General features: G+C 39.7%; 1 protein-coding gene across 1 annotated transcript in view; it reads left to right on the forward strand.

The window, feature by feature from the left end:
* Window positions 1–920: 920 nt before the first annotated feature.
* LOC140933215 (dedicator of cytokinesis protein 1-like) overlaps window positions 921–27,070 on the forward strand; it is a 63,335-nt gene continuing 37,185 nt past the window's right edge. Inside the window, exons 1-22 of the mRNA XM_073382730.1 lie at window positions 921–1,078; window positions 1,202–1,285; window positions 2,247–2,287; window positions 2,920–2,975; window positions 4,573–4,666; window positions 5,146–5,238; window positions 6,243–6,298; window positions 11,341–11,428; window positions 12,075–12,107; window positions 13,610–13,755; window positions 14,570–14,651; window positions 15,206–15,269; window positions 15,409–15,480; window positions 16,327–16,402; window positions 17,140–17,219; window positions 17,793–17,836; window positions 18,346–18,427; window positions 19,625–19,678; window positions 20,204–20,274; window positions 21,080–21,178; window positions 25,105–25,177; window positions 26,387–26,490. Coding sequence (XP_073238831.1) covers window positions 1,036–1,078; window positions 1,202–1,285; window positions 2,247–2,287; window positions 2,920–2,975; window positions 4,573–4,666; window positions 5,146–5,238; window positions 6,243–6,298; window positions 11,341–11,428; window positions 12,075–12,107; window positions 13,610–13,755; window positions 14,570–14,651; window positions 15,206–15,269; window positions 15,409–15,480; window positions 16,327–16,402; window positions 17,140–17,219; window positions 17,793–17,836; window positions 18,346–18,427; window positions 19,625–19,678; window positions 20,204–20,274; window positions 21,080–21,178; window positions 25,105–25,177; window positions 26,387–26,490 — 1,635 coding nt within the window. The 5' untranslated portion in view covers window positions 921–1,035. The remainder of the gene's footprint in view (window positions 1,079–1,201; window positions 1,286–2,246; window positions 2,288–2,919; window positions 2,976–4,572; window positions 4,667–5,145; window positions 5,239–6,242; window positions 6,299–11,340; window positions 11,429–12,074; window positions 12,108–13,609; window positions 13,756–14,569; window positions 14,652–15,205; window positions 15,270–15,408; window positions 15,481–16,326; window positions 16,403–17,139; window positions 17,220–17,792; window positions 17,837–18,345; window positions 18,428–19,624; window positions 19,679–20,203; window positions 20,275–21,079; window positions 21,179–25,104; window positions 25,178–26,386; window positions 26,491–27,070) is intronic.

The following is a 27,070-nucleotide window of genomic DNA, read 5'->3' on the forward strand; positions in this document are numbered from 1 at the left end:
AAATAGTTCGTCCTTGGCTTAAAGAACGAAGAATATTCACCCAAAATGTTTTTCTAGTTCATGCGTATGAATCTCAGTGCTCGTAAGTTCGTATCGAAACGCAGTTTGAATCGAAACGACCGGTTTTAGTGTCTGGAGTACATAGCACCTTGTGTTAGATTTCACGAGGTGCTGTAGGGCTCCTGTTTGTTGCCTATATTCAATCTAGCCTTGCATAAACCAACAACTTGTACGATTTCCGCGTTGCCTACTCTGGTATTAAGTCAGTTTGAAATACTCGAGTTGAATTGCCGAAATTATTCCTTTTGAAGCACTTTTAAACTGAGAAACAGCCGCACCAGCTGAGCAAAATGAAGAATTTAACAACCGAATTGGTTTCAGTGCAACTTTAGGTCCAATAAAAGGCTGTAGTTCGTTGAGCGTAATAACTTTACAAGGTGGTTGTACTATACTTACGAGTTTGTAGAATGTGCTGAATGGGGAAGAAACTGTAACTGAACTCAGGCAGTATGCTCCTGCTTTGTGGCAAGAAAGAGTTGAATGCAGTAAACATTGATCTTATGCCGAGCGTTCAATGTAACTACAAAATATACATTTCTGATTTACAAATAACCATACACTAAATTTTGATTATTTATCCAGTTTGGCTACTTCCTCCTGGTGTGCGACACGCAATCGTTTACGCGTTCAACCACTGTCCACGCAATTATTTATTTTTCTCATTTTAATCTGCCCACTCTTTAAAATAACATAACATTGAATATACCCGTCGAGGTCCTTTTGGGGTTAAAATCTACAGCGGCAATGGGAAGCAACAGAATTAGAAAATTTGCATAGGAAACTTTAAAGTTTCGCACCCGCTGGTTCGAAACATTTGCACGTAATGCGTGCCGATGCGTGCCTATAATTTGCTATGTCAGCGGTGTACCACCCGGAAATTCCAGAAGCCATGGAGGGAAGGGCTTGCTAAGCGTGTTGTGATTTCGATGTTTTCACTTCTATAAACTCGAACGGATCGCATTGACACAATCAGAGATGACAGTCTGGAAAGCACTCAAGACTCCTCAGCTTGGAGTAGGTGCGTATAACGAAATATTTTTGATTAGTTTCGGAAATCTTTTCTCATGTCACGATCATCGATCGAGGAAAGTGTTACACGGCGCTCTGCCATTTCTACTGTAATACTTGGTCATTTCTTTAGTTATCTACAACTATCATGGCAAAGGGATGTATCAACTACAACTTCAGCTTGGTGAGACTGTCCAGATACTCGAGGAGAGCTCAGGTACGAATATGATTTAATTTGAGCGTGGCATGAAAACTGAAAGTTTCCTGTATTTGTAGCTCAACGATGATCATCATACATTTTTGCAGGAAAAGCACATCCGGTCTGTCCGTGCATGAGGGAACTTAAATTCTCATCATTTTGCTTCTAAAAAAGAAACCCACTGAGATCTTATTGAAGAAATTCAATCAACAGACTTCCTGAATGACCTTGTTTTGCATTTTGCCCATTGGGGGTGGGGCGTCATACCAAACCTCTTTCGAGGGGAGGAGTAGGTCAAAGTACTCTGAATCCTTATGAATGAGGAGGATTGTAAAAACTAAGCTTTAAGAAACAAAACAACAACAGCATCAACAATAATAACAACAAACAACAAAAAGTCAATGCTACTTCCAGCTCAGTGTAGAAAGGTTTCAGTTGAATGGTCACAAAATTGGTTTGAGATTTTGGGGTAGGGAGTGGAAGGGGGTGGGGGGGCTGTTAGAGTAATAACTGAAATATATTGCCTCTAAAATTGGCTCTAACTTTGGAAGTGATTGATGTAGACATTCCAACCCTCCCGATTTGAGTGGAAGTCTCCCAAATTGTCGTGTTGTCTCCCACTCTCCTGAAATCAGATTCTCCTGATTTGTCATGAATTTCTGATTGATAATGTTTGTTGTTTTTTTGCAATCTGAGGGCCAGACATTACATATTACACTTTCCTCTCGAATAATGTTTCACAGAAGAATTCTCAACTTGACAGAACCTAACTTTGCAAATTTCTAGAGCAACTAGCCTTCAGTGCTCTTATTAAATGTAGCTCTTCCAGAGCTAAAAGAGTCTCCCTATTTTTCTTTAAAGGGGGTTTGAATGTCTCTTGATGTGTCACGGAATTGCAGCTAATTTGCTAGTACTTACTATTGAACTGTTCCTTTCATTGTGAACCTGTTCTGTTTTATACCATTTCACATGGATTTAGGATGGTACAGAGGATTTTCATTGAGAAAAAAAGCTAACAAGGTCCGTATTACTTTACTGAGCAGTGTGTGTAACTCAATTCTTTATTTTTATCATTAGAGGAAATCCCGAGTATTGAGGTCACTCTGTAGTGCATAAAATGGATAACCAATAGACCTTTTTGGCTTGTATATTTTGTTGTTCCATTTCAGACCACATGATGGTAACCCATAGAACCATTTCTTTCAAAATGTTATCCCATGTACGTGCCTCCACATGCATACCATACATAATAATCGTTTGTTAAAAGACAAAAGGCAAATTCCCTGGAGAACATCACATAGCCTGGGAAAACAAAACATACAATGTAAAATCTATTGTGTAGCGTGTCGCTGTTTAAACTGACATTTGCCAAAATTATTAGTTTTCTCACCCTAAAAGATTTTTACATAGATTGCTGCAACTCCCTTCCTGTCCTTGTCAAAAGTAAGAGCTTCAATTGCAACTCTGCCCTTGTGATATACAGTATATTTAAAATTTCAGAATAAGAGATGCAATGCTCAATCAGGGCATTTAGAAAGATTTTATTAGGACAGATTGGGATAATTCCCGGCCTAAGTAAGTAGGGTACATAACTGAGTTTATTACTTTAAGTGTTAGTCTGATCTATCCAGAAATGTTCTGTTCATTTTCAGGGTATATTTCCCAAGACATATATCTATGTCAAGAATGACAAAGATGAGTCCTCAAGGTATCATTTTGTTACTTTGGGAATATGTTATGAACCCTCAGTACTTATGACCGGCCTTTTGAGAAAGTCCATAATATTTATTGGTAAATTGTACATGATTTTCAATAGGTGTATTATGCAGCAATTTGGAGTTAGTTGATTTCTCAAGAGTAGATTTGGCATAGACCACTTACTGCTTTGTTATAAATAATTTATTTTGTAGTTCAGAATGAAATTCAAGTTTAATTATTACCTAAAATGAATCAAAATTGACTAGCCCTAGTATTCATAATAGGCTAGGAGTTGGGAGGCGAAGATATTATTATTATATCATTATATCACTGAGTTTACACAACTTGTCCACTTGTACAAGCTGTAGAACATACTGGTATTTTTCCACTTGATCTTGGTGACAGTATTGGAGGTGATTGCTAATGAATAGGGATCACAGGCAAAGAGAGTTGAATTTGCAACCTTTTTTTAACCTTTTCTCTTTTCGACTGAGACGTGGCAAGATTCTGGGTAGTGCTGCGGATTGATTGAAAGTTTGCTTCAACCAATCAGAAGCACTACCCAGTTACAGGAAGTGATACATCATCAGTATGGAATTTTTACTATTGCTCTTCGGATGTCATTTTGCAGAGAAACCAATAGAAGGGTTGTGAACTGTTGCCTTTTTTTCTCAGGCGATATTTAATACAAAATCCTGTGTCAAATGTTAAAACAACTTAGAAAGATGAAGCCATAACATGATTGCATTTGCAACATGGTTGTGATTATGCACCTATCAATGTAAAGCCAGGGGAGGGGGGGGGGGGAGTAGGCAGGGCATGGGGTGGGGATTTGACATTTTTCAAAAATTTGCCATCAAGAAAGGGCACAATGAAAATATCTCCAAATAAAAGTCTGAAACCTTTATTTATAAACGTTGCTGCATCACCAAAGATACATGTTCCTGTTACAGCTGCAATTATACCTTTTAACCATAATCCACGTTACACTGCGTAGAATACAGAAACCTTTCAGGAGAAAGTCCACATTTGGTTAGTTTAAATATACCATTCTTAGTAAATTAAGGGTACGTACAAGGAAAGTCAGTTTTACAAGCTTTATACAGTGATTGTGGCGAATGAGCCATACTTGCAAGAAGTACCAGTACTTGCAAGAATCGACTTTGTTTCTCTTTACTTCTGTATGCTTTGATACGGCAGTATCTTAAGAGGTTCAGTTGATCAAAAACACACAAAACAAACAAAATTTGAAGACAAAACAGTGAAATCCACTCAGCTTTCGCTTGTTCCCGTTGGCCTCCATGATTTCCAGATCTTTCCAGGCCATACGGCACATGCGTGAAGCGTGGAAGCGGGCAACATATTATGTTCAGTCTCAGTATTTTTCGTCTGAGTCGGCAGTCAAATATCTCCACGTCGGGTGAAGAAAGATTCAAATATCCCCTCCTTTGGGAGAACAAGATCAGTCGAATGCCCAACCCCAGGGCCAACAAAGACAATCAAATCCTTACCCCATGCCCTGCCTCCCCCCCACAGGCGTGACATTGATAGGTGCATTAAGATGACGTATGATTTCAAACCTTGATCCAGGGATTTGTTGTTTTCAGTGAAGCAGAAAGTGTTTTCAAGGAAGAGGCCCTTGTTGAAGAACTTACTTCTGTCCTCAGGGAATGGGGGGCCATGTGGAAGCAAGTGTATCTGGTACAACTATTTTAAAATTATTGCTACATAATTGTACAGTAATTGTGACAAATTTTACTGTTTTGAACCTTTAAATTAATGTTAAATGGGGTCTTAACCTTGTCCCTGTTATACGGGGGTGTATGTTTATTTGCCAGGGGTCATGCTTATGGTAGCCAGGGGAGATCCCTGGCCCACAGCTCTTAGTGACATCCCTGCAGGGTTCTAACATGCCTTTGAAATCGAACATAGAATATATCTTGCAGTGTTTTGATCATTGCAGCAGACGTTGAACAGAGTAGAATCATCTTTCTCTAAATGAGTGGTAATGCCATAACAAACTTTTATACATTGCAAGACAAAAAAATTATGGGGATCAGTGAAGATGCAACAAGTGGCATACATGAGTGCAATATTAAATTGAGTTGCGCAAAAGTGCAAGAAAAGTTGCTTTGTATACAATGACCTTAACTTAAGAGTTTCAAGTGATTTTGTTATAGAGGAGAGAGGAGGCCCTGTTTCATGATGTAAAAAAACTGATGCTGGAATTAATGGATTGGCGGCGACAAATCCTGGCTAAGGCACTTCCTGTTGTAAGTACATTGAATTAATTTAAAGGACTTTTTTTAATGATAAATAAATAAATAGTGTGTTTAATCAAGTGAACTTTGACCCTTTTTAACACAGTCTGCACCGGTGTGATTAACTCTTTTCTTTCCCTTTTTTACATAAGCGCCATGAGCTCAGGATATGAGCACTACATACATGTAAATAAAATTATTATTGTTATTATTTTTATTAATATTAACTCTTGTTGATAAACTAATGGTGGTAACTGAGCCTTCTCCACCAAGCACACACCACTATTAAGCCTGAGTTCAAAACTGCATCCTAGCAACAAGAAGCGCATGGTCAACTGAGATCTTACTCGATTCACACCAAGTTTTTCTTGAGTATGCCAATGTCAAGCAAGCAAAAGAAAGGCTCTGCCAGCCAGCAGGGTAGATTATATCATGTATGTATAGTTTGTAAAGCCTGCACTTGTCATTATTGGTTTGTAAATGTGTCAACATGCTTTTGACAGCGTGCAAAGAAAGTCATGTCTGATAGACTGTGGCTAGTGGATTTTGTTATCAGGCTAGTGATTTTTGTTCTTAACTTGCCCGACAGTGCTGTTTTTTCAAATTACAGAAGGATTGTAATTAATCCTGCTAATCAAAAAGGGTTTTGGGGCTAGTTGAAATGACTTGTGGGCTAGTACATGCTAGCTACAGCTTGAATGGCAGGCTGTAAAACTGACTTTCTTTGCACCCTGTTTTGATCATCAGTACTGCGGTGTTGGAATAATAACCTAACATTGTCATCAAATGGGTTAACTACAGAGAACAATACAATCCACACCTCTCCCCCTCTCCCTGATCCCCCTCCCCTCCATTCAAAGTTGGGATGTTGGGGTGTGGCACGTCATTGTGTCAAGGAGGTGTGGAAGGGAAAGCTTTGTTTTCCTCAGTTTAGGTCCTCTGGGGTAACCAATTTTGTTGGTGATGGTCGCTGCTGTTAATTGGGTCAATTATCGTATTAAAATTTGTCTTTTTAGGACCAATTGAAACAACTAAAGCAGAAAGTTACTCAAACAATAGACTATGGAAACAGGTACAGTTGTACAGTTGTACAATATTTTACAATTTTTTACTTGGTTGACATGTCAGTGTTTCATGCAAGGTATGGTTTGTCTGTGCCTTGTATTAGAGCAGATCCTTCATCATTTTATTGAAATGGTGCTCAAATGTAAACTTTTTTTTAATTTGCTAGAGTGCCCATTTTGTTTTGTTTTGAGGCAAACGATTGGAGAAAATCGTAGCGTCTCACTTCGTAGTAGAGTGCAATAAGTCTCAGTGTGGATTTTAATCCTAAAAAGCCTCTATCTTTAAATTGATGTTCTTGAGTTCCGAGTTTGAAATGCGTCCGATTCAATGCACCATTCTACACCCAATGCTCTCTCTATTGGTGATTTGTCACTGTCCACTAGGTCTAGGCCCTTGATCTCCATTGCTCTGTCTTCAGCAGGTACTGACATCATCACCTTTCTACTGTTGCTAACAAATTTTGGTAGTTTGAATCCTCCCTTCGCACACATCTGTTTAACAGCTTGTACTAGTTCTACACGTCCTTCTCTGTCAGTACCGATCTCACAGCGTCATCGACCTAAAAGTTCTTCCTTACAGTTCTACACGTCCTTCTCTGTCAGTACCGATCTCACAGCGTCGTCGAGGTAAAAGTTCTTCCTTAATGTTTACGTAGCTCTTGCACCAAACTCTCTTTGACCATCTTCGCCTGTACGTTTCAAGGCGAAGTTAGAACACCCTAGAGATGAACCAGCTCCAAAGAGGTGCACTGTGATGCAGTGTTCGTGAGGTTCGTGAGTTATATCTCCATTTGGCCACAATAAGAATCGAAGGAAGTTCTGATCTTCCTTTGGAACCTCGACTTGAAAAAACATTTTCTCTATGTCAGCCATGAAGGCTACCTTCTCTCTGAATCTTCTAAGCACCCCAGTGAGCTTGCTTGTTAGATCGGGTCCTTGCAATAGGTGGCCATTGAACGATTCAACCTGGTAACAAGCTGAACAATCAAATACTACTCGTATGCTCCCTGGTTGTTGGAGGGTGGCAAACCCCGTGATGAGGTAAGTACCAGAACTTTCCTTCTTGATGGGGTAACCTTGACTTTCGAGCGTATCCCCTCTCTATGATTTCAGTCATGAAACTTAGTCAGCACGATACCTTGCGTCGTCTTGGAGTCGCTTCTTAAGGCCGTGCAGGCGTTGTTCTGCTTGAGGACGGTTATTGGGTAGCTGGACATACTTTTCTCTAAAGAGCAGAGGCATCTCGTAATGCATGTCATCTCTATGATGGATTCCATCTTCTACAATCTTCAGGAACTGACGGTCTTCTCTTGATTATGTGTTTCCGTATTCCCTTTCTGCAAAGTCCACCTCTAACATTCGAGAAACCACTTGAGGATCACTTGAGGCCAGAGGGGTTACCCACTCTTTAATCCCTGTCTTAGCAACGATGTACCCATTCACGTTATCCTCCGAATATGAATACGGTTGCAATGTACTTGTTTACTGCTCTTTTGGTTAACAGAACCGTTTACGTGCCATCCCAGTAGTGATCGTACGGCATAGGGATTACTGTACTGCGTTTTCGCAATCATTGTCTCTTGGTCGCACTGCACTAGGGCAATTTAGTCCGAGCATGAGTCCTATTTCTACGTCTTCCATGTGAGGAGGTACGTGTTTTCTAATTATCTGCAAATAGGACCATCCTTGCAGCTCCTCGGGACGCGGAATCTCATCACGATCTGCTGTAATCCGTTGTCTGACGTAGTTCTCTGTAGGGGTACGATAACCTCGTTTTCCTTAAAGTGGGACGCCCTTAGCCCATCTACCGCTTTAGTATCGACTTTTTGGGTACCATGCATATTAGTGAGCAAAAGTTTGGTTTCACTTCCTTCAACACCAAGCCTTCTTAACGAGTCTTCTTTAATGGATGTTCCACCACTGGCATTATCAAGGAGGGCGTAAACACATATCTTATTGTTTGGATTGTCCTTGTGGTACAACCTTACTGGGATTATACCCCTAGCAACTGGTACATCACCGGCATCTGTCACATTGCGGATTGCAGTACACACGTTAACGACTCGCTCTTCCGTTTTCTTTTGACTGGCTTCCGATTTCTCATGTTGGCCGTTTCCACTTTCCGTTTTCACCTCTTCTGATTTCCAACTGTAATCATGGAGTGACGTTGGGTGTTTCTTATTGCAAATCTGACAGGTTCTTTTACTTTTGCAAATCTTGGCAATGTGCTCAGAACTGTAGCAACCAAAGCATAAACCTTTCTGTTTGATAAAGTCTCTCCGCTCCACTAGCGGTTTTTTTTAAGAAACTCAGCACGTTCGTCCAGGTGATGCACCTTAGAGCACAATGTACAGCTAATGGGGTGAGAGTTTCCTCCCCTGCCATTCTTTCCTGACAAGCCTGTTGCGAAGGTGGTACCTCTTTCTCTCTTAGTTTTGCGTTCGTTCTGTTTATGGCACTTGTCAACTGCGTCCATCGGTTTACTAATGCATTCCTCTGAGTAGATCGGATCTGTCGCTAAATCGGCTTGCTCTGACACAAATTGGCAAAAGTCATTAAAGCTGGCTGTCTGTCCCTTGACACTCCTAATCCTGCTAACTCTTTCAGTCCACTTACTGCGTAGATATAGCGGCAGCTTTTCCCATAACTGGCGCATAACATTGGCGGTGTTCAAGTCGTTCATGTATTGGGTGCCTGTCATGGCGTTCCTTGCTTACTCAAGGACAACAGGAAATTTTTGAAACCCTGTTCTGTCGTTAGCCTTAACAGCGGGCCAGCTCGATAGCTTGGCGATGTATGCACTTGCCATCTTTTATGGGTCACCAAAACATTTCTTCAAAAGCCGTCTAGCCTCTTTGGACGAATCTTCGCCATTTTTTAAACAACCCTTTATCAGTTCCTTCACCTTTCCACTAGTGTACTGATCCAAGAAATACAAGTGCTCACTACAATCATCTACCGTAGATTCTATGAGAGTTTCAAAAGCCTGTTATGAATGCCATAACATCTCCAGAGAGAACGTTGGTGGCTTGTGACTAGGTATGACGCTCGTAGCCTGTTGGGTAACAATCATTTCTGACAGTTCTGCCTGTTTCCTTGGAATGTCAAGATAGTCTTGATGTAGCCTTTTACCTTCCACAGAGCTTCAATCCTTTCCGAAACTGCACGTACATTCTTTTTTGACATGTGACAGCGTATAATCAGTGGGGGTTTCGTACTTGTCTTATACTCTTTTTCTTTAATGGGGACACTCTTTGGAACAAAGGGTCGGGCAGTTGGGTTCATGCTAGAACCACCAAGGCTGGCGTGGTTACAGGAGTGGTCGTTGAACTGGTACTAACCATAGCTGAACTTTGGGATTTCACAGAAGGCACCTTTAGTGTTGCCTGATCATTAGGTTGTACCATCGGTGAGATGGGAGTAGAAGTGTGTTTAACCTTAACATCTTCCAAATTCCCATTTATTCTGTCAATATTTTGTTCCTCCTCCTCTCATAAGTCTTTTCTTCTACCTTTGCCTGTGCGATTTGCTGCCTAAGTTCAAGCTCTTCAGTAGTCATCCTTGGTGCTTGTTTCTCTTTTAGAAATGATGCCTTTACCTCTAACGCTGCAGCTTTAGCTTTCGCTTCAACTAACTTTAACTTAGCAGATGATACCGAGGAGAGGGAGCGCCTTGAGCGACGAGATGACTTAGATTTCACTGAGTGTGTATCACGTAAATCACCACCTAGCTTATCTGCATCATTCAAAAAGCCAACAATCCTTTGCTTTAGCTGTAGCACATCCTTATTACGAGTTCCAAACCATTCAAAAGTTAATTTAATTTCATCATCATCATCTAAGGCCTTGAGGTATGCGTCATGCGTTTCTTGTACTTTAACATTAAATAGCTGATCTAGATGAACAACTTCCGTACGCACTTGTTTTTCGTTCTCAAAATCCGTTAACAAAGGTGAGATTAGTTTCATCTGCCTAGTTAAATTAGCAGGTGCAGTTTTCCGATTTTCCTTCAACTTTTCAGTCTCAAATTGCCTACCCTTTTCTGTAGGATCGTTTTTCGCACGTCCATGTGAGTTTCTTGAGCCAATATACTGGTCTGCGGCGATATCGCACGAGGTGACGAGCAGTTTCTATCGAGATCCATATCGACTTCGCGCCAAGGGCAAAGCCTTTCTTCATCAGGAAACTCCGTTTTCCTTTGTAAATCTCCTTCCTTGTCTCCTTCCATGTGATTCGCTCGTAGGTCAAACTGTAACAGCCGTCAATTCAGTGTCAATTCCACGTTTTATTCCATCCGATCAACTACGCTCGGCACACTGTTCGAATACGATACCGTACAAGAAATCCTTACAAACAAGCAAGTGTCCATGTTCATAACCTTGAAAATTGCTGCAATATCCGTAATGATTCCGTGTAAAATGTTCTATTCCTTCGATGTGAGTCTAGTTAAACGATCCTTATCCGAAAAATAAAGGTGAAAATAACAAACTATAAAAGCACATGTATGCCGAGGTTTGACCAAGTGTCGAATGAGAAAACCTTGGCGCAGACTGGCCCTAGTGCACAGGACACCGAACATTTACAGTATGAGCTAGTATGCAAATGAGTATTTAGCTAATCTGCATAACCTGATGTTGTCGCGAAAAATTTGTAGTAAATTCTCTGTGTCCTAATATCTACGGCACATAAGCGGATTGTTTTGACCAGAAATCAAAGAAAAACTTCTCTTCTTAGTTTTTTCCTCAAGGTAAACATTACTCTGCAAAAATTGCTTTTCAATCAAAATGATTGCATAATTTTAATAAAAAAAAAATTTTTAATTGATTTTTTCGTGAAATATTATGGGTTGCTTGGAAGTAAAAAATATATATATTTTTTCTGGAAAGTACATTTCCTGCCCTTTCAAAAGAGGTATACATGTAGCTTTCCATGCTACTGTAAAACCTGCTGAGATATGATATTTTGTTTGAACAAGGTAAGTTTTGCTAATTTTGGACCATGGCGAATTAAATGAGTCAATGCCTTGTGGGTGTGTGTATTTATACTTGTAGGACGTTAGGCTTGGATCTTGTTGTTCGGGACCCTGAGGCCAACATCATAGACCCTGATTCAACAGGCGTAATAGAACTGTATAGAAGGGTAAGGTTAATATAAATAAGTAAAAAACTACCTGTATCTGTACATTGTCATAAAAAAACCTGTGTGATCAAAGTCAGTTTCACTACTTGTCCTAAGGGCAAGCTGTAGCTAGCATGTACTAGTCTAAAAGTCTTTTTGACTAGCCCCCCAAACTTTTTGACAAGCAAGATTGATAGCATTTCTTCTGTAATTTGAACTCCTCCCCAAAACTCAGTCTTTTGCCCACTGGGCAAGGTAAGAACAGAATCCGCTAGTCCAATAGCTAAATCCAGTAGCCTTGGACCCGCAGCTTCAATGGGCTTACATTGTATTGCACTAGCTTCGTGCCGTGGTCCCTCATGGTATTAGAAGAAGTAGTGAAAGTTATTGCAAATAAATTTCCAGCAAGGGTGCGATAGTTTGTAATTTCAAGACTACTGACAATCACTGTAGGTTCTCTGAAACTGGTTTGGTTTGGCTTGCAACAGCACACTGCATAAGTGGAAAGAAAGGAGGCAATGCAATTTGTGTTTTGCATGTACAAAGTTGTGCATGCTTGTAATAGTACTACCATCTTTCATCTCTTCTAGAACTATTAATTTATAGTAAAGTACTGTCATCATTTCTAGGTACTTCATTTAAAATTATGTTTTCCATTTTTTCCCAGCATGTTACAACTTCCAATAGAATAAAGACTACAGTAAGTGATTTTTTAAACACGTAAGCTAAGTAAAGAGAAAATTTCTCTTCAATACCACTGCATGTTTAAGGAGGGTAAAAATGAATAAATAAATAAATGAATGAGTAAATTTATGGATTTGTGAATTTACCACAGTTTCAACATTTACAATGCATTATCAAGGATTATTATTCATTCAAAATATTTCCCCGATTCTGATTGGCTAAAAGTACACGCATAATTCACCATGACCAGCTACTGATGACCAAATTTGGAAGAATTTTGCGATTAATGAACCGATGACGTCAAAAGTGCAGCCTTCATGGAGGTTAATGCACCGTTAACCGAGAAGACCTGGGGACGAGGTTGAGTTGTTTTGGTTGTGAAAACAAAAATGACGGACATTTCACTCGTTTCAAGAGTAAGAACTAGGCGAAATAATAGTTAAAAACATGACGAGAAGAGCAAGAAGACAACTCGAAGGGCGACTTCTTCTATTTGGAGAATATTTGCGGAGTTGAACAACCCTAAACGTGAACTATCGACGATGAACTTAACATCGATGAAGGTAAGCATGTTTTAGCTATGTTTTTAAACTAGGAATTATTTTGAATAAATAATAAAACAATTATTGAATTCAGCTTTCGTATCTTTTGAAGAATTATGGAGATCTTGAAGGGTGTTATCCGCCTCGGCCTACGGCCTCGACGGATAACACCCTCCTCGATCTCCGTAATTCTTCATAAGGTACTCAGCCTCATTCATTAATTGTTAAATAATAATATAATGATAAGTTATATTAATTATTTAGGAGGTTTTTATTTATTTGCTCTCTAGAGATAAGAGAAAGAAAAAAAGAAAGTAAAAAAAAAAAAACTGCATTTCATATTCCACAAGGAGGTTTTGTTTTCCGTATTGGCGAAATTACTGTTGATACATTTACTGTACTCAGTTTTGGACCCCTCAACCAATTCAAAAGTTTGGGCTTAAAAAGCCTCTGTTTAATTCTTTGACATTAATACATTTCCACCTTACACAGCCTCTAATGATGTATCCTCCCCATGTATCTCTTCTGTCATCTCCAATTTTGTTGGCCATAGATTACTTTGATTACTGACTTATGCAGGGGGACGAGATCTTTCAATCTACACCCACATGTTTGGCATCTTCATTCAACCTGGCCATAAGGAAATACCAAAAAAGAATTTTTCTAAGTTTGACGAGAAAATGCCAATAAAATTCTTGTTTACCACTTTATAGTGTAGGTACTGTATATAATCCTCATTCATCTTTCAAAAAGTTTTCGTTGAACTTGAAACTTTGAAAGCTGTAATTTAGTATTAGGAACAATATTTAGCGTAGTGCTCTTCTATTTGTAAACACTGTTTGGCGCAGATAGTGACCAGAAAATTGCTCAAATTTCTAGTTTTTTTTTCGGCAAAGTGTCCAGTTTTGAACGGGTTGTTCACGCTCGTTAATGATAGGGTATGCTAAATACTTCTTAATATATTTTTTCCTTCCAGTCAAGAATTGAAACGCCCAAGAAAGAAGTTGCATTTTATACAACACACAGTGTTTATGCAAACATCAAACTTGTAGTGTGCAATACAACAGATGATGCTCAAGTGTTCCTGTCACTGTACGATGCCAAGGAAGAACGCTTTATAAGGTACCAATACATGTTATCAGGGTCTGAAAGGATATTTTCGTGACCAAAATCTAGGCACAGGATTCTGTATTGGGAAAGAACGCGGTATTCGGAAGTTCTTGATGCGGGATTGTCGTGAAAAAGCAGCGGGAATGCGGGATTAGGAGGACCCCTCTTACAGACCTTGGTCTATGCACATCCTCTATAAACATTGTGAGAATAAGGGATAGAGATAACTGGGATGCGGAATTGCCGTGAAAAAGGAGCTTGATCCAGGTGCATGTACATACTCTGTAAACAGTGTTCTTTCAGTGCACATGGAAGCAGTCTGGACAGCAACTTCGCCATTTACTTTCTGGTGAAAAAAGTCTTTGGTAAGGTGACTGGATACCTTGGGCTTCTTAAAACTTTATACACCTGATTAGAAAAGCTTTGAAAAGCCGTTCTCAAAACTTGTGAAGGCATCAGAACAAGAGTAGACTCAAAGGAACACGCTACAGCCATTGCAGTCCACCTCTCTAAAGCGGCTTTGACACTATCAACCATAATTTCATCCTTGCAAAGCTGGTTGTGCACGCTAAAAAAATGCTATAGAACTTTACGGCAATCTGCGGTGTTTTCAAAAATATCCACTCTGACGTCCCTTTTCAAAAACCTGGGTTTTGGTGACCAAAATCGCCGTTTACTGTTTACGTGTGGACGAAAGGCTACAACGGAGAGAAAAAAAACCCCTCCCTTTTCATAATTATCCGGATGCTTGTGGAAGGGGCCTTCATAATTTATTATGTATGAAACATTTGATGATGTCTTTGTGTTTGCAATTTTCTACTGACAGTGAGCAGTATCTTGTTGCATGGGATAGAAAAGGGATGCCAAAAGATATTGACAGACTCAACAATCTCACAGTTCTGTTTACTGTAAGTGTTTTGTTAGAGTTGTAGTTGTCTCGTCCGGAAGTCGATTTGCCCGAGGACGTTCCGCCTAGCCTTCGAGAGCAGACTTCTTTTTACCGCTGTCGGCGGGTGAAACAAGGGCTTAAAAAGGCATCTGCTCACACCGGCTACGTTTCGCTCGGACCTAAGTCGACTCTTCCGATGACTGGCGTTTCTTAACGGAAACTCACAGGTACACTGATCGCGGCCGCCATCTTGAAAGACTGAAAAAAAAGGACTGAGGGAGGAGGGGTGGGTGGGAGAGAATAAAAACGCCGTATTTTCCCTCCCCTTCCCCTTCTCTATTTTAAACCCATCAACCTACTTACCCAGCCTACTTTGCAGGCTACTTGATGACAGACAACACTCTACAGACTACAACACGATTTAGTAGAGATGTCCAATGTTTAAAACAAATTCAAAAAACGCTTAAAGTCAATTTACTTCGTGTAGATATCATGCGAAAACTAAGACAATGACGACTTTTGATTCGTTTTCTTTAAAACCAATTTATTGTTTTTTTTCACCTTTGACCTCAGGATCTTGGAGCAAAGGACCTGAAAAGAGAACAAGTATATATCGTTTGCCAGATCGTTAGAGTTGGTCAGTCTTTTTTTTATCACTTGTTGACGTTTCCTGTTTTTTTATTGGATGTTATAGTAAGACAGCATTCTTTTGTCTTTGAAGATTGTAGGATCTCAGCAGAGCTTGTATGGTCATTAAACTCTTTAAATTTTTTTAGGCCGAATGGATATAAAGGAGACGGACAGCAAAAAATTGACTCATAATCTTCGGAGACCATTTGGAATCGGCTGTAAGTAACAGAGCAACGGCTACTCCTCCAATTACATTATGACGTTCTTCAACTATATTAGACATATTTGAGATAAAAAATGTGACCGCACTTGCCACTTTGGAAACGAGGAAGGAAATGGAGCCGAAATGCGTTACGCATTTGTTTTTGAGATCGGTTATAGGGACGTGCCTGTCAGCCATTGGCCAGGCCCTAGTTGTTCAAAAGCTGAATAGCGCTATCCAGCGGATAAATCCCTATCCAGTGTTTAAGTATAAGGGAAACCAATTGCACTATCCACTGGATAGAGATTTATCAACTGGATAGTGCTATCCACCATTTGAACAACTGGGGCCAGGACGCTATCACCTCGCTAATTGGCTATTACGAAGTTGCGCGGGAAACTGGATCAAAATTCCACCCCCCCAAAACAATCCCATAGTGCAATTCAACACAACACCGACCAAGTCTTTACGGTATACTTCAATTGACCAATACGAGAGATGCCTGGTTGAGGGAGTTTAAAAAGACAGCGTTTTTATGTGACTGGGATCATGAATGAGTGTCTACCTATTAGAAGTGTCCTTTAAGGTGATGTTACACGGGACAATTCGCAACAACGACTTTAAGCGAAACACAGCGTTGTAACATTGTTCCAACATTGCAATGCTGTGTTGCGCAAAAGAATCGTCCTTGCGAATCGTCCCGTGTAATACCACCTTTAGCAAAGCTTTTAGTATCGGGAATTTTGTCACAAGGTAACTTTAGCAATGGAATTGATTAAAACCCCAAAGGAACTGCTAAGAATTTTACCTCTTTTCCTCCTGTCTTCAGTATTGTTATAAAACTGAATTTTCTGGTTTTCAGTGTTTTCCATTGGCGACTTGTTTAATGGCACTGCTCAGTATGACGAGGACAAGGAACATTTTCTTCAACTTCTACCGTAAGTAAAAACGATAATTAACTCCGGAAATGTAATTTGAATTTTTTCATTTAGGTTGAAAATTTACGTAATCTCATTCAACGGCGCGATAGCCTGTGTTCAGCTGTGCCCTCCCCTCAAACAAAATTATGCACGTTGATCACCTTGGTTGTCGACGTAAATAAGTACTACTAAATGGTAGAACGCACAAATGTTGGCGCAAAACTGTCCAAGGTATAGTTCCCTCAAAGGCCCTTAAGCCACTACAAGTACCTTGTATTTGAATTTTGTTGTCCCAAGACGCCAATACCTCGATACAGTATATCTGTTCATCAAATAGCAGAGTTTAGCACACCTCAACTGTACACTATCCCTCTCTAATTCTTCATAACCAGCTGGCGCTGAGCAAATTTGGAAAATGCTTAGATTACACTGTCATTGACGTCAGCACTCTTACATCAATGATTGTATATTAAAAATTATTCACGATTTACGTCACGCAAGTACAATCGCGCGACAGCTTAATTGCTTTGGCATGATTGCGGAACTCAAGAAAAAGGCGAAAGAGTTAACAGCTACCGTTATGCGAAGATGAAATAGCATCGTATATCAATAGCATATTTGCAGGCGAAAAACATGCGCTCATATTCTGAAATGGCCGAGAAACAGTCTGGCAAATGTTTAACAAAAAACAAACTGCAGGCAACGATGTCAGGGGTAATATGGCATTGTCATGAACCAACCTTCTCGTATTTCAGAATTCCAGAAAATCAGTCATTTGACTCTTGGATAAAGAGGATGATTGCACAGCCGTCAGAGGGAAATAAATCTGGACAAGGTAAAGCTACGATGTCATAATATTAAATTATTTTAGGGAGCTGAGGTGGAAAGGGGGTGAGGGGCAAAACCACCTTTAGGGGTGTGGTCACACTGTTTCATTTGTTGACAAACAAATGCTGCATGCCTTGTTCATCATAGTGTAACTTGTCATGTTGAAAGTTGATTTGCCTCGTCGGCTATTTGACCCGTTGTTCCTTGTTAAACATGTCTGAACGTTGAAAAGTTTAAAATAGACTTTTGCAACAAAGGAACTATGCAACAATGAAAATAGAAGTGACAAAGGAGGTAGGAGACGTCTGCACGCAGGCGACTGAATGAGTGTTGTGCTGTCACAAAGTGGGTTGTAAGACGTGTTTTGTTTGATTTTTGTACACTTTCTATCAATATTGAGAAAGAGACACTAACAAAGGCTTTTGTAAAAACAAATCATAGTGGCCTAAAATTAAAACGGTCTACTTTTAGTCCACGCTATCTTTCGTCATTGTCCACCCCATCATGAGGAAAGGTAACGGAACAATCAGAGCGCGCGTTTTACTTTTGTTATGTTTTACCATCTCTTTTCTACTCATAGGCATTCATATTTCATTAAAGCTTCTTTCGGGAGATGTTGAGCAGGTGAGGTTTTTATGTCTGCATTTTTGGTGGTTATAACGAAACCCTTAATAACGAGACAGTTTGGTTAAAATTACTTTACTACTCTAAGTAAATTGTAAGTGCGTGTTTTTTTATGGTTTCGATAACCAAGATGAGAATGGATGGCAACTTGAAATAACTGCGCCACTCTTTTCGCAAACTCCTCTGTCGTTGCATGAAAAAATGGGAAAGTTACATTTCACCTTTAAGGTATGGGTTAGTGCGGATACAGTGGAATGCCGTTTTTTTATAGCGAAAAGAAGATTGATTCAGCCGATTATTGGGAGGCTCCAAAATCGGGATTAAACTGTATCATCCTGGTATTGAGAGAAGACAGTTTTGTTCGAATTATTGTTAGCTTTGAAAATCCGAAGGTTAAAGAAATCGGGATTGTACTGCATTTTAGGCTCGATTATCAGCCGCTGTTCGGAAAATGAGCCCACGCTGCGGCTCCTCCTTCTCTTCTCAAGCGTATTTGTCTCTTTTGGCAGATACGAGAGGAACATCCCCTTCTGATAACAAAGCAGACATGTATTGCACGCAAACTTGGCTTTCCTGAAGTCATCATGCCAGGTAAGTATCACGTTAGTGATTTCCTAAACCTTTCAGTAAAATGAGACTACTTATCGATGTCAGTTAAACTTTGAATTAAACTTGAAAGAAAAAAAACGTGTTGGGTACTTATTCTTCTTCTTTACTAGAACTAATCGTGACCAGATAGCGCTTCTCTTAGCTACAAGCGGAAGTTTTTAGCAAAATGTCCCGGAACGAATAGTTTTGAATAGGGGACATTTAAGACATGCTAATAGAGTACTAAAGTGTGACGTCATAAAAATGAAATTTCCGAAATTATGGGATTTGTCAGGATATTCTGAAAGAACAATGTCCAAGAGGCCTACTTGCCAAAAATGAGCATTTGGGGGCTAATTGTTGCTGAGATCGTAGCCCAGTTATGCTTAAAAAACTCCATACAAACCCTTCTAAATTTTTTTGGGGTCGACCCAAAAAAAAATTAGAAGGGTTTGTATGGAGATTTCTGAGTATAACTGGGCTACGATCTGGGAGACAATTTGCCCCGAAATGCTCATTTTTGGCAAATAGGCCACTTGGACATTGTTCTTTCAGAATATCTTGACAAATCCCATAATTTCAGAAATTTCATTTTTATGACGTCATCACTTTAGTACTCTATTTTGGCTTCTTTACACCTTGGCCCCCCCCCCCCCCCCCGCTTTTTTAAGGGGGCAGGAAATGGGCAGTAGGGGGCAGAAAAAGGACCCAGAATTCGCGTTTTAAAGTCAGTTTTTCTGCACGCGCGAGTGACAGGGGGCAGGAGATTGGGGTAGGCCAAATGAGAAAACGCCTATCTGTGAACGAGTAACAGCCATTAGTTGTGCTTGACCGCTCTTTCTCCTCCTCCTCCCCCTTCCCCAGATAGACTTTTGTCCATTTTTATGCCCTCCCGAATGATTCCTCTGCTTTCAGAAACAAAGGTGGCGAGTGTAATAAATACTGAGCGCTCTCTCGCTCGCTCGAAAAATAACCCTGAACTGGAAGTTAATGTTCTGTCACATAACGGCCTTTCACGCAACGATAGAGCGAAAAGAACCTCTGCTTAGAAGTCTAGATAGGCGAAACCCTCGGTTTCTCTTTGTACAAATTTTGCGACTGTTAGGAGTGAAGTCGTCAAACGGGATTCTGAAACTCATGGCTCGGCAAAATGTCGGACTTGACAATTTTTTTTACTTATTTTATAACATCTTTTACTAGGTGATCTCAGGAATGATCTGTATCTGACTCTACACTCAGGCGAATTTGAAAGAGGTAAGAATAACATAAGCAAATTGTTCTAAGTGGTTTCTTAGGATGCGTGGAAAGACGAATACCCACTATAAAAAGGACACAGCTCCTTCCTCCTTGGGACATGACTCACAGTTCACTATTCATTGATATCCGCTATGATACAACCAACAAAAATTTTCCTCGACAGATGCGGTTTTTGTACGTTAAGTGCGGTTTGCAGGTAGTAAGTAATATGTTACTTAGGTAATTGCGGGCGACAAGAGGAGCCCACAATCCTAATCTCCAGGTTGTTATAACGCATGCGTCGCATGCATGTAGCCAGCATTCGTTTGGACTTCCACTGAGAATGTATGGAATGCACAGAACGCACTTTGATCACGCGCGTTTGGACCTCCTTTCATTCGTAATCTGATCACGCGTGTTTTGACCATCTGTCACGTGAAAATTACGCAAAGCACAGCGCTGGAGCAAAAGCGTTTTGACCTTCGATGGTTGTCGCCCGCACTCCGTAACCTTTGGTTATCACTAGTTATATTTGTTTTATAGGCAGGAAAACAGCAAATAAAAACATCGAGGTCACAATGGAAGTTTTGTCTGATGATGGCAAGGTTCTTGAAGTAAGAGAAATTCAGTTTCACGTTCTTATTTTCGGTATTGTTTAGAGGGAGTTCATCCGGTTTTGTACAATTTTGTAAATACTCATCCCTATGGGATGCTTTAACCCGGTTTAGAGAGTAAACGAACGAACAAACAGATAAACCATCCAAGAAACGAGGGAATAAATTTCCGAACAGGGCTTAGAAGATGATGGTGGGGGAGGAAGGGAGGGTGGAGTCCGGTTGATTCTTATCATGTTGTGTGTCCAAAGTCTTTTCTTGCCTTGTACCAGCCCGTTCCAGGCCTTAAGACAGAGGGAACAGCGCAAAGAAAAGTAACTGGGAAAAACAGCGAGGGGGGTCCATTTCGTGGCGCTCTCTAGAATAGATTCCATATGGCTGTGCATCTCTTCAGCAATAGATCACAGATGACGTCAAAATGCGGTAAAAACAAAGAAGTGGCACCAAGAGCCATAATGGCTCTTGGTGACACACAAGCCCCAGGCGAGTGTGTCACTGAAAATAATTTCACAAACAATTTCCAAACTGTTGAACAAAACAAAGGAAACAAGTTTCTCGTGATGTCATCCATGTATCTGTACCCTAATGAATCATGGACAACGACCAATCACAGCGTGCGTAGTGTTCACATCACTGTATAAGAGAATATTTATGGTTATAATACCTGTGGGTATTTAGTAGTCAGTCAGTGAAATCTATACATGATGAACCTCGTCAGTAATACTATGAAAAAGGTATTAATGTTCTCCTACAATGTAGTTAATGATGTCAAGGTAATGTTTTTTTTTTTATTATTGTGTTACAGAATGTTATCAGTGTTGGGGCAGGAGAGGAACTTGTCAGTCAGTATCGTTCGGTTATTTTCTACCATAGCGGCAAACCAGAATGGGTGGAAACCATTAAAGTAAGTTATACACTTAGTGTTCTCGAGTCTTGTTTGAAAGCCAACACCGAAAAGTTTGAGCGGATCATTTATGGCCAGGGTCGATTCTTCTCTCACGATTTATCGCGCGACAAAAGAGGCGATTTGATTGCCACCCCAAATCTCGCGGGTAAACAGTTAGAGATTTCAGGGTGGTTTTTCGCAGACATGTTGCTTAAAATGAAATAACAACCTTTGTCGGCCAAAATTGTTTACAACACTGTACGTAAGTGTATGCTTGAAAATACCACTTTTTCTAAAATCCCAGGCAGATCGCAAAAGTAGAAGTAAAAATCGCTGGTCTTGTCCCTCAAAAGAGTTATCGGTGTAAACAGCCCTTGGGAAAGAGGAGCGCAAGATATTCGCTCCGTCGAGGCCTTCTATTACCTCGAAGGACTTTCATAACGTTTTTTAAGTCTCGTTAGAAGACTACATATTTGAATAAGTTGTATTCTCTTTGAGTATCCTATCAACTTTCAGCAGTTTTTCGACAAAATTTATCAGAGTGTAAACCAGACAACGTTGTTTTCTTGGACACAGGGTTCCTTGAGATTTTTGTTACTTTCGTAAGTCCATTTTAAAAAGAGCAATTCTTAAAAGTTCACATAGTTGATCTTTTTTAGTTGGCGAATTAAGAAATGGTAAACGTGCAGCGTGCAACCATGGAGTTATGGATGCACGCGGGAGGTTGCTAAGCACGAAAGAAGCGTAAGAGTCGCACGAGGCGATAGCCGAGTGCGACTCTAGCTTCTTGAGTGCTTAGCAAACCTCCCAAGTGCATCCATAACTCCATGGTTGCACAGCTGCAACGTTTACCATTTCTTTTATAACATAATCAAAAGAGAAAAACATTATTTTCCATTTTCCTTCGGCTGAGTCATCGGTCTGAGTTCATGTATGCTGCCATCTGCCCGCGCGTAAACAAAACATGTTCTATGTTTTTCAAAAACTTGCCTTTGAGTTTTTCTTTCCCTGAATCAACCGTTCTCCGTGTTCAGGTAAATTGCAAAACGTTTTTTGTTGTTATTGTGAATGGCATCTGTCTACTTGCTCTTAGTATTAGAGTAAAAACTTTGAGGGAAAACTATAGCTGCAACTATAAACACCAACTAAAAAGACTCTAAAAAAATAATTATCAAGCTTATTTATGTGGCAATTTTTGAAATAAACGTAAAGTAGAAACGAGAAAATTTGACTGTAATTCCTTTAGAATCAGAACAGGTAACACTAATTTTAAAACGAAATTAACTAGCTTTGTATCGAAATCTGTTTGGGGAAATCTAGCTATGAAAGTCAAACTTGCAACTGAAATTCGCCGACACACAGCCGGCGCTGAAGCTGTTGTTTTTCGACCTTTCTCTGAACGACTTTTACATGTATGAATGAACACTGAGGAACAAAATAATACACACAGAAGTTATTTTTTGAAAAATTTATTTGAAAACCCAAATGTTTCTGTACTCAAATGAAATTCGCTTATTCCAGCGTGATGTGCCCGTTTAAACTCAACTAAAATTTTAAATCGATGCGATGAAAACTTCACAACAAAGCTGTCTCGAATTTGAGCGTGTTTCCTAAAATATTTGCTTGAATTTAGCATCAGCTTGACCAAAAAGTCAATAACACAATGCTAATTGATAAATTTACATTTCAAACAGACTTTCTCTTCTATAAAAACACACACAAAATGTACCTTAAATCTTCGCTTGCTCGATTTTCCTTCAGCTGATTCTAGCCGCGAGGAAAACAGTCATTAATGGCATCCGGGCAAATTTGTCGCTTGATCTGTCTTTTTTCCTTCAAAACGACAGCTTAGTATTTTCTTCAACTTCCACTTTTCATCTGTGCATTTCATCGGTGTATTTTACCGTCAGGAGAGGAGATTTGTTGAACTTGCCTAAATTTTACCGCGTTAGCTCAGTTTCTTGGCGTGCACCAACGGGCAAATGGTAGTGGCTAACCGACCAATCAAAGCGCGCGATTTACTTTTGTTATGTTATAATAGACTGATGGTGAAGGGGTGAACACATGAGTGACTAGTGTAAACTTTGAATTATCACTCTTGTGAATATTTTATTATAACATAACAAAAGTAAATCGCGCGCTCTGATTGGTCGGTTAGCCACTACCATTTGCCCGTTGGTGCACGCCAAGAAACTGAGCTAACGCGGTAAAATTTAGGCAAGTTCAACAAATCTCCTCTCCTGACGGTAAAATACACCGATGAAATGCACAGATGAAAAGTGGAAGTTGAAGAAAATACTAAGCTGTCGTTTTGAAGGAAAAAAGACAGATCAAGCGACAAATTTGCCCGGATGCCATTAATGACTGTTTTCCTCGCGGCTAGAATCAGCTGAAGGAAAATCGAGCAAGCGAAGATTTAAGGTACATTTTGTGTGTGTTTTTATAGAAGAGAAAGTCTGTTTGAAATGTAAATTTATCAATTAGCATTGTGTTATTGACTTTTTGGTCAAGCTGATGCTAAATTCAAGCAAATATTTTAGGAAACACGCTCAAATTCGAGACAGCTTTGTTGTGAAGTTTTCATCGCATCGATTTAAAATTTTAGTTGAGTTTAAACGGGCACATCACGCTGGAATAAGCGAATTTCATTTGAGTACAGAAACATTTGGGTTTTCAAATAAATTTTTCAAAAAATAACTTCTGTGTGTATTATTTTGTTCCTCAGTGTTCATTCATACATGTAAAAGTCGTTCAGAGAAAGGTCGAAAAACAACAGCTTCAGCGCCGGCTGTGTGTCGGCGAATTTCAGTTGCAAGTTTGACTTTCATAGCTAGATTTCCCCAAACAGATTTCGATACAAAGCTAGTTAATTTCGTTTTAAAATTAGTGTTACCTGTTCTGATTCTAAAGGAATTACAGTCAAATTTTCTCGTTTCTACTTTACGTTTATTTCAAAAATTGCCACATAAATAAGCTTGATAATTATTTTTTTAGAGTCTTTTTAGTTGGTGTTTATAGTTGCAGCTATAGTTTTCCCTCAAAGTTTTTACTCTAATACTAAGAGCAAGTAGACAGATGCCATTCACAATAACAACAAAAAACGTTTTGCAATTTACCTGAACACGGAGAACGGTTGATTCAGGGAAAGAAAAACTCAAAGGCAAGTTTTTGAAAAACATAGAACATGTTTTGTTTACGCGCGGGCAGATGGCAGCATACATGAACTCAGACCGATGACTCAGCCGAAGGAAAATGGAAAATAATGTTTTTCTCTTTTGATTATGTTATAAAAGAAATGGTAAACGTTGCAGCTGTGCAACCATGGAGTTATGGATGCACTTGGGAGGTTTGCTAAGCACTCAAGAAGCTAGAGTCGCACTCGGCTATCGCCTCGTGCGACTCTTACGCTTCTTTCGTGCTTAGCAACCTCCCGCGTGCATCCATAACTCCATGGTTGCACGCTGCACGTTTACCATTTCTTAATTAAAAACATTTAGAGTCGAGGACAAGGACAACTACCAGGACGAAATTTAACCCCAGAAATCTTCATTGTTCATTTTTTTTTTCAACAAAAAAGTTAGCACGGTCATTTTATATTGACGGAGTTTAAGCCCTCTCCAAATCACAAAATGATGAAACTTCTAACATTTGATAACATTTTTCCACCACTACGACATTCTCGCTAAAACCCGCATTAGAATGACGACAGCTATCACAGTCAGCCGCCAAAATGACGCTGGTTCACGCGCGCACTCTTTTTCTTTGTCTCTAATTGCAAAAGACAGGAACAGCATAAAGCCTCAGTGACACCGGAGCGAACCAAACGCGAGTGGGTGGGCGTGGGGAGCCACGTTTCCTCTCCCTCTTCCCCTTTTCCTACCTCTGCACGTGCTTCCAGTTCTCCCGCTTATATTTCACACTTGTTTCTTCGTTTTGGTTTTCAGTTAGTCATTCCAATCGAGCAGTTTCAAGGATCACACGTTAGGTTTCTGTTTAAACACAGATCTGCAAATGAAGGTATATTATTCATTTATTTATATGTTTAAAGGGTCGTTGTCAATACAGTTTAGTCCATTTTGGTTAAGACCAGTTAGTATTATCAGCTTAGAAACTTGGTGTTTAGCGTTATATTAGTGAGTTTACGGAACAGGACGGCAGAAAGGAGAGGACGGCAAAGCGTTTATGTGCGACAAACGTGACAGGGCTATTACTTACGTGTTTTTTCGTGATTTGCGTAAAGGACGGTGAAGTTTGGTTAAAAATTTGTTTTTTTTTTAAGCATTATTATCGTCACGCTTGTCATACAAGGTTTACCGTTTTCTTTCCTCTCCTGTTTTTTTGCATAAGTTCATAAACAGCAGAGATAACTGGAAAACTGATAGGCTGAACAATTTTCAAACCCGAACTGTAATCCTTTATATCCGTAATATTCTCCAGTTTTGTCCATCCGCGCTATTTTATGTAATTGCTGTGTTTTTTGTCTAAATGGGTATTTTTATATTTCACTCAGTCTGGTTGCCAGTTCCTAATGACTGAAATGAGCTAGGTTTCGTGACAGACCTCCTTCAGTACTGAGCACATTTAGTTTGAAGCGGTTTTCGCTAAGTAATATTCCTGTCGATCACAATACATGCAGACTAATCAAATCTCGAAGTAGGAACTTGTAGCGGGCGGAATACGTGGGGAAAAAACATCCCGAGCGGGTCAGCATTTCTTTTGACTTAATTGCTTCTGATTGGTTAAAAAAGATAACGTGAAATTGGACACTCGCTGCATTGGATGAAATCTCTTACAACATCCACTCATCTCGACTCACTGTCTCCACAATTTTAGAAATTGTATGGACATTGTTTCGTTATGTTCACGTTCTGGAATGGGATTCTCAATGATTCTCTTGAAATGATGGCTAGAGGAAACAGAAAATCAAAGTTTGCTCAGTAAAGTGACCAATAAGCCCTCGATATGTAGAGCATTGCTATTAAAAAATGGATGCTGATTTTCAAAAAGGATTTGAAGAGAACGCGATGCATTGTGCTTAGCAATAGCCTGTAGCGTCCCTGCGTTTTTTTTTTCATCTTCCTTTAACAGTTACCGCAATTTCTCGCTGTCATCAGGAAATAATTCGCCTGTGCCTTGGGAAATACCCATGAGTTCCCGGGTTAATACAATTAACTTTGCGTCCGTAACTCCCTAAACAAAGTATATGATTGTCTTTCTCCAAAACAGAAAAAGACAGAACCCAAAAGATCTTTGCCTTTTCGCACACCAAACTCATGTACAATGATGGAACCACGCTGCAGGACGGCACTCACGAATTGCATGTCTACAAGGTATGTAGTTGTTCTTCCTCTAACCGGTCAAGTCTACGCAACGGCCGCAGACATTTCCGTTTCCAAGTGTTTCTCCAACGTTTTGTTTTTCTAGAAGGCCTTAGGTGTTGGCCACTAAAGAGGTGGGTTTTCCTTCAATTTCGAATTTTTCACCCCGCTTGGTGAGAAAGGGTCTATTTTCGTTACGTTTCTCTAACTTTTGTCTTTATCATTATTTTTATTCACCCCACATAAAAGAAAAAAAAAAGAAAGATACAAACCAGAAAGTAGAGAAAAATATGGAGCTTAAAGAATAAGGCAGTTCCATTGCAGTTTTTATGGTATCATAAAAAGAAGTATACTGTGGTGCTATTCCCAAAAGATGTTTATAGTAATCGAATTCAAAAGGACAGTGAAAAGGGACAATACAGTCACAAAATGGGTTAAATGTAGACATTTAAAAAGGTGAAAAGCTGATATACAATGGAATTACACGTAAAAGAATCCAGTAGTTGTTGAAAATATCTATATTTTTAGATTAGCTTTAAGATAGGAAACTGAGTTCGAACTACTAATACCAAGTAATTCTGTTGCTTAGATT

This window comes from Porites lutea, chromosome 4 (assembly GCF_958299795.1).
Source record: "Porites lutea chromosome 4, jaPorLute2.1, whole genome shotgun sequence".
NCBI classification, from domain to species: domain Eukaryota; kingdom Metazoa; phylum Cnidaria; class Anthozoa; order Scleractinia; family Poritidae; genus Porites; species Porites lutea.